At 39.9% G+C, this 7,852-nt stretch overlaps 1 protein-coding gene across 2 annotated transcripts; it reads left to right on the plus strand.

Moving 5' to 3' along the window:
- The first annotated feature begins 236 nt into the window (after positions 1-236).
- Positions 237-7,116, plus strand: LOC106646767 (uncharacterized). 2 transcript variants are annotated; one of them, XM_023389574.2, is made up of 2 exons: positions 237-486; positions 6,797-7,116. In XM_023389574.2, exons 1-2 carry the CDS (start codon positions 439-441, stop codon positions 7,088-7,090), a joined length of 342 nt encoding a protein of 113 aa, XP_023245342.1. In that variant the 5' UTR covers positions 237-438; the 3' UTR covers positions 7,091-7,116. The 2 variants fall into 2 exon arrangements, with proteins under 2 accessions (XP_023245342.1, XP_023245341.1); XM_023389573.2 differs by lacking the exon at positions 237-486 and adding an exon at positions 4,854-5,058.
- Positions 7,117-7,852: the final 736 nt, after the last annotated feature.

Raw genomic sequence — 7,852 nt, forward strand, 5'->3', positions numbered from 1 at the left:
AGGAACGTACATGTACAAATATATGTGAGGCTCACTAAATTATGAGAGAGAAAGAGAACGCGGGGGGGACCCGACGGAGCGAGGCGAGCAAAACGTGCTATACGGATAGGCGGTACACCTACTTATAATATACACGGACGCGGGGCGCGCATTGCCGGGAGAGCGCGCGAGCGGTGCACCTCGTCGTTTTATCATCAACGCCTCGACTCTTTTTTTTTTTTTTTTTTTTTTTTTAATTTATCTTTACAGTTAAAAAAAGTGGTTTTGTGCTCGAGTTCGAACGTAGTTTTGTGGTCTTACTTCGATAAGTGACATGTGTGGTTGAATGGCCGGTATCGGCAACTGTGTGTTTGCGTCCCACGATATAGAAAAAAAATAGTAATCGGCGACGAAATCAGTATTGGGTGGCTTCGAAGGCGATAAGAGCGGGGTCGAAGCATGAGGTACTTCAAGAGCTTTTTCAAGCACACTTGGCACCCGCAACAGGTAATTCGACGCAAACGAATTTTATTCATTTGCTAGAAAATGTCAGTGCTCGCATATACCATCGTATCCGCATATATACTCCTGACCGATTAAGAGACGCTGCAGTGCCGAGGTCACGAAAACAATTGCACACTCACACGCTTGCATTTTGTCGATTGGCATGTCAGAGGGAAGAGAGAAAATCGGAGCCGACACACGTACGTCATTTTTAATAAAAAATACCAAACCGTAGGTATACGAGTGACATGTACACATGGAGGTAGTAGGAAAAAAAAATAAATAAAAAGCACGAGTTGCGTAATCCTCGGTTTATTAGCGCCGAGTTGACGTAAGTGCTGTTGTGCAAATAATTTTTACTCGCGACATCGGGTTGTACGCGAATATTATGAAAATAACGCTTCAAAATTACAATAGCGGCTCTTATCGCGCGCGATTTTTGTGAGAACCGCCGATGGTTAACGATCACTCGTGTGGCGAAACGCACACGTGATAACATAACTTTTCGGAACAAAGTCAATTGATTTTTATAAATATTAAATAATACAAACTATACGAGTATTGGTTTAGTGAAGAAAAACGAAAAACATTTTATATTTTACAGTTATTGTCTCCCGACACTTGCGCAAATTGACATCTGTTTAACTGCAAGAACGTTCCTTTCTCTCTCTGTACGCTATGGAGCGTTTTTCCGAACTGTTGATACGAAACGTACTTTTTTTTTTTTTTTTTTTTTTTTCATTCCCTCGTAAACAACAACTTGCTGCTACATTAATTTATCACTTTTTATTATGTGCAGCTCGAGTGATAGCATCGCGGTATTCCCCAGAATTTATTAGCAGAAAATAAAAATGTATTTGTGATGTAGTATATACAGTCGTTAATTTATTATCTTGTCCTGTCGTCTTTGCGCATATTACGAGAAACCCGAGCCTATCACAGCGTGTTCAGTTTTTTTTTTTTATTCGTATACCGAATAATCCGTAACTTGCGGTAGGCCATTATTATCGACAAGTACATGTCTAGGTATCAACATCCGCGGTATTTCCTCGACTGTGTGGTCAGTTGTCGACTTTTATCAAAAATAAGTTGTTTCGTTTCTTTTTTTTCCCCCGAAGTTGGACACTTACGTGTGTAAATAACATATAGGCAAAGTGTGTCTCGGAGTAACGGAATAATAATGAAGAGACAGTTCGTTTTGTCCACCGGTGCTGGAAAGAAGTTGTTTTCGGCGATTTAGCGCTTATAATATTAAGTACATAATATATAAACTCGTTGTAGAGCGCGCGTGGCCTGCCTTGTTTTCCGAGGTGATGAGCGTGCAAATTCAACCGAAGCTCGAATATATTGCACAAACGTGATTTACGGTAGTTTTGCGTTGCACTCGCTACTTTTTTTTTTTTTCTTCTTCTTTTCTTTCCCAAATGTTCGATGCGTGTACGGTAAATCGGTATTTACTCGTTGAGCGTGAAATACATACTCGCTTGGATCCTCGAACCGAAAAATTTGCATGGACATTTTACGCTACGTGTATAACGGAGCAGTAAATTACCTATGACAGTGATACCTACACAACTGAAGTAGCATTATTTTTTTAAATTGAAAATTAGTTGTTGAGCAACTCGAAAAAAGAAGGTCAACGCTCGATACATTATTACAATATGATTCACGTGCGTTATTATTATCAAAAGGAGCAACTTGATGTATCGGCTCTGGAATCGTGTAGTCTCGTCAATTACAACCTATAGTAACACGGTCCGATCTAAGGGAGTACAAAGATTGATTTTAATCAAAGTTACGCGTGTGATTTATTATAAAAAAAAAAGAAGAAGAAGAAGATAAGTAACCCATACAGCGCGTGGAGAACGAGATTTTATTATAATTTTTCTTGTCTAATTATAATTGATAGCGCGTATAAAATTAACAGGGGAGGAGAAAATTGCATCGATTTAATCGAGGAGCGATGAACGTTTCCAATATATCTGTATACATGTACACAGCCACAAGCACCTCGGGTTTCTTTCTCAGGTCCATTAGGTTTTCATTGCGAGATTGGATGCTGGGAGCATATATACCTATATATACAAGCCCATGTGAGTTTCAATCTCCCGGCGGTGCTCACAAGTGTGTGTCTTTTACGATACTTTCACCCGTGCGTGAGCAGGCAAGGTCGCTTTAGTTTTAGCTTCGTTGTGTTTATCCCGTTGGTAAACAAAAGAGACGACCGAGTAGGTTTTTCTGTTGTATAATTAAAAGTATATTTATATATATGATTCTGAATCAATACTGTTACATTACAGGTCAAATGATCATATACTTCTCTTTCCACCATGAAGATACGTTACGTGATAATCTAAAATTTTAAAAAATCAAAAAATCATCTCATCTCGTGTGCAGTGATGAGTCACGGAGAGTCGATTGCACGTATATTACCTGTTTCATGCATCTCGTTAATGTCAAAATCGGGTTTTGATTTCTCGTTGCTTTCACTTTCGATCGGCCATATGCGGCAGTTCGGGGAGATGCTTTTTGCTTTCTCCTCCTTGGAGTTCGTATTGCCTCTATATAGTTGTACATCGTCACCAATGGTGCCTATTGATTCTTTGGTCACAAGTTTCTTTTTTTTTTTTTTTTTTTTTTTTTTCCTCCAACAACGACCTACTCATCTAAATCGAACCAATTTAAGCACACGATACAGAGCATCTCTTTTTCTTTCTCGGCGTACGGTACAGTTGTCTCTGCGTATTAAATGAAGCGCTTCACACAATAGTAATGCTACGAAATTTTTTTTTTTATAGAAGATGTTTTTCGACTTTATTTTAATCGTGGTATTGTACTTGTATGGCGATGAGTTAAAAAAATCCACCTAAAATAAATTGCAATGTATGGGAGCTTTGTTGAAGTTTTGAATATATCCATATCTCATGAGTATACATGAGCATTGCACTTTGTCTCAGTGAGTTTAGTTACGTGTTTTAGATCACAGATATGGTAGTTTGGTGCGTGTTCACTAGAGAAAAAAATCCAAATGCCCGAGGATCCTTTGTCATCACCCTGGTCAGATGTGGATGCTATTATTCCTATACCACGGGCACATAGCGAGCGTTCAAAATTGAAAAAAAAAAAAAAAAATGCTCGAGGTATAGGAAAAATCTCTTTTTATGCTCATGTGATCTTTGCTTTTTCGTTTATCACATGACAGCACAAAAGAAGAAGATCTTTTTCAAAACTAATAAAAGATAATAAAAAAAAATAATGCTCCTACGTTGATTCGCTCATTCAAACATCGATTGATAACCATCCGTCGCTCGTCGTATACATAATATACTATTTCCAAGACATTCCATCCGTCTATACAAGTAGCCGAGAGCTGCTGTGTCGAAAGAAAGAAAACGCTTGCACAGGTATATTTATACGATAACGCCAAGTCGACTACCGGCTCTATCTCATTTAAAATCTTATCGGCCCCTGTAGGTATATATATGGATAGGTATATGTACAGCTTTTACGTAATTTTCGAGCGAGAGGAGAAAAAAAGGTACGTAACTATGTGCACGAGTACATATGCGGGTGGATACCGAGGTAAACCGCGACTCGACCTCGGATCGATTGAAATGCCGATGATGATAAGTACATAATGTGAAGGCAAAAATAAAAATAATAATAAAAAAAAAAAAAAACAGGAAGCTGCGGTTGAGCCGCGAAAAATCCTAAAGTTTTGAATAAAATCACCGTATTGTACGAAAATTTTCGAATTTACGTAGATTATTTTAATCACCTTTGTCCTGCATATGCACAAAAAGACCCATACTGTATACCTATACCGATCTTTAACGTCAAGAACCGCCGCATTGCCCCCCTAGTCGAATCGAATAAACAACAAAATCCACTCCATCAGAGGCCCGAGGGAGTACAAGTTATATACGAGCTTCCTGTTTAAAGAAAATCGCCGACCTCCCTCCTCCACTCCCAGACGTAAAATTGCACAATCAAGAGCTATCTCTGTACTCCACTCTAAAGCGCGTGTAATTCGGTCTTTACACCGCGTTAAGTGCCATTTCCTTCGTAACAAATATTACAGTGTCTTTTTCGCGCGAAAACCGAGACTCGTTGAAAGTATATGTATAAGGAGAGAGGGATTATAAATACACAACTACTAGCGCCAAGGTATGGAATGCACACAGTATGGTATGCGTAGGAGGAGGTGTCGATATGGAAGCCGATAACGATCGATCGGTGATAAGAAGCGCGGCCGGAGGGGGAGATGGAAAAAGGCGCCCCCCCCCCATACCAGTTTATAGGATATAGTTCGAGCGTCGGCGGGTGGCGAGTTAACGAGACAGTTCCCCCCTTGGGCGTGTATACTCGTACAGAGTCAGTCTCGCTGATACCGCGCGCTAGTGCGGATCCGGGAAATGTAGCGTCCGAGTGTATACAGGATATATTCCGCGATGAGCCATGACGGGAGAAACGCGTGTATACATATTTATATAGGTCATGAGCACGAAAGTTAGACATACGCACAGCATGGAGAAGAATGAGCGTGGCATGTACCAGGAGCTTTGCTCCGATCAAGTAAGTGGAGCGCGCGCGTGTGCGGGTATACATCACTTGTATTTACCGATAATCCTCGGATCGGGAGGTACATAACGAGCGTTGTACGCTGTGGTGAAAAGAAAACTGTACGGGACGCTCCGTGTTTTCCTCCTCCTCCACTTGTTGTATCGGTAAATCGTTGTTTCTTTGAATAAGCGAGCATATACTTGTTTTCGTGCCTATACATACTTTATGTCTATTTGTTGGTCAAATGGTGTGGAACAACGAGTAGGTATACAGTTTGTTTGGTGTGTATATTATGCTCGCGTGTCGTGTTGCCCCAAGTATCGGGAATCGCGACCGTGTAAGCAGAAACTTCGCTTGGTATACCTTGCATTAACATCGGACAGTAATATCTTTTCATTCCTCAATGACGGTTTTTTTTTTTCCCCCTCACCTACAGATTTTTTTAAGATTTCGACGAGCAGCAAAAATAGATCGAGCTTCGCTTGCTTATCGTGTAGTTGTTGTGCATCTGAACGATGCCACGGAAGAACTCCAATCTTCGATATCTTGCACGGGTGTCGGGGAGTATATTAAAAAAAAAAATGTTTTGTCCATTTAATTACTACAGTACAGGGGCAGAGTCCAATTACACGATTAAATACTGTGGTATTCAAAAAATACTGCATTTTTCATCGCGTCGGCGCTCCGATATTTGCAAAATATACCATGTCAACATACGATTAGAATACCAATGTAACATCAACACATTGGAATATATATATATGTATGCTCTCAAAGAGTGTTGATAAATTCCACGCGTGAATGAGGTCCAGCGGTATAAAGGGAGCACTGCTTGGCGGGGGTGCGATCCAGCCAAGGGCGCATGGATCGAAGATGGAATTTTTGTGCCCGTTCGAGGGTTTTTTTTTTTTTTTTCTTTTTCACATAAGTAGTCACATACTTTGGGATGTAATAAAAAAAAATTCTTGAAAATATTTTTTTTAATTTCAGATCTTGTGGAAGAATTTTTTATTACATAACTCTGAAAAATGATCATTTTTGTCTTAGAGATAGTCTCAAAAGGACATCACGCCTTTTTCATTGCATTGAAAATGATGGCTTTTGATCGCGAAAGTGTGCCGCGGGAAGAATGTCTCTTTAATGTCCATAGCTAAAATTCTCGGAATCGCTGGAACAAAGGGAATTTCAATAGTTGGATTTCCGTAGAGATCATATCATTCGGAGATATAAGAGGGGAATCCCAGTTTTTCCCGCAACTGTCACGATTTTCCTCATAAAAGGAGGAAGAAAACTACATGTTATTTGTAAACAAAAAAGTTGCGTCGGATCATCCATAGATATTTCGTTACATATTCCTAGAATTTACTCGATTCGGATACAAATAAATGCAGCGGCAAACGTGATTATCGCTCAGTGTAACGGACCATTCGCGCAAACACGCCACAGCAGTGGGTATTTATTTATATATTATACCTACTACTCTCGTACCTATACTTATCCTTATCGCTGAGTTGAGATTGGGAGAGACGCAGGTATACTTGTTTATCTAAAAAGTAAACACTCGCGATGTACCCAAACCGACAATCGTCTTATCGCTTAAAAAAAACAGTTCTATTTTTTTTTTTAATCATCTCTACGCAAACATTAACATTGATTTTTTAACATGGAGCGTATTATCTATAATATATTTGGGAAAATGATAAAACGGATTGATGAAAATCCCACGAATTACAAGTCCTTTTTTTTGCAGATGGACATCACGGGCAGGTACAACACGCCGGTGCGGTGCGACGCCCGGATCGAGGAGACGGAGCTGGGCGAGCTGGGTGGTAATCCCGGGGCAGTGCCGGCGAACCACCAGCACCGGGTCAACTTGGCGTGCCACGACGGCGCCTGCAAGAGCCGGGCCCAGCGGCACCAGCCGGTCCACCGGCTCGAGAGTCCCTGGCACCACCTCAAGACCGTCTTTCTCGTCTCCATCATCATATCCTTCATCGTCTGGATCGTCGCTTACGTTCTACTCGTGCAGTACGGTGTCGTGTGATTTTTTCTTTTTTTTTTTTTTTTTTTTTTTTTCACGATAATCCACTGTTGCGCAGATGAACTTTTTATTTTTTATTTTTGTTTATAATTGCAAATGGTGCGGTCAAGTGGAGTTGCTTATCGAAGCGATTAACATTCGCGGACACAAGTGATAGGCGCGTATATTATGTGGGTGGCCGATGCGTGCAATATTTATGATCGCGATCGCGAAAATGCCATCTCTGTTCTTAGCTGTATGATTGTATAAGGAGGCTCTTTACAATGTGTGACCGGTTGTAGGGTACGCACGAAGAAAAGTTTTATTTCTACGATTTGAACAAAAAACGTTGTAAAAGTGCGTCACAAACACTTCTTTGCGTATAAGAATCATATAATTTTTACAATCTCCAATGAGACTTTGAAGCTGATTTATCATGTAAAGTTTGGTCCATGACCAACACGCATGTTTTTGTTTATACACTGTAATAACTGTATAAGATTACGAGCAGCAGGGTTTCACTTTTGTTTTACATAGAGCCTCTTTAAGGAATTGTTAAGTTAATATAATGTGTAATCGTGCGCTTCGATTGCTAAAAAAATAATTGAGCACAAAGGAACGTCTGTTATGTAAAAAGAGAACAAAATGTTTTGAAGTTTGGTGAAATCTTATAGAGTCGAATAATAGTTTGATGAAACGTATTTTAAACGTAAAAATGCGACAATAATCATACTGCAACTGTTTAGCTGTGATTTAATAAGTTAAGCGTTTGATTCGCTCTTTAAT

This window comes from Copidosoma floridanum, unplaced genomic scaffold, assembly GCF_036245765.1.
Source record: "Copidosoma floridanum isolate Cflo_tuat_1 unplaced genomic scaffold, Cflo_Japanese_pri ptg000013l, whole genome shotgun sequence".
Classification (NCBI taxonomy): domain Eukaryota; kingdom Metazoa; phylum Arthropoda; class Insecta; order Hymenoptera; family Encyrtidae; genus Copidosoma; species Copidosoma floridanum.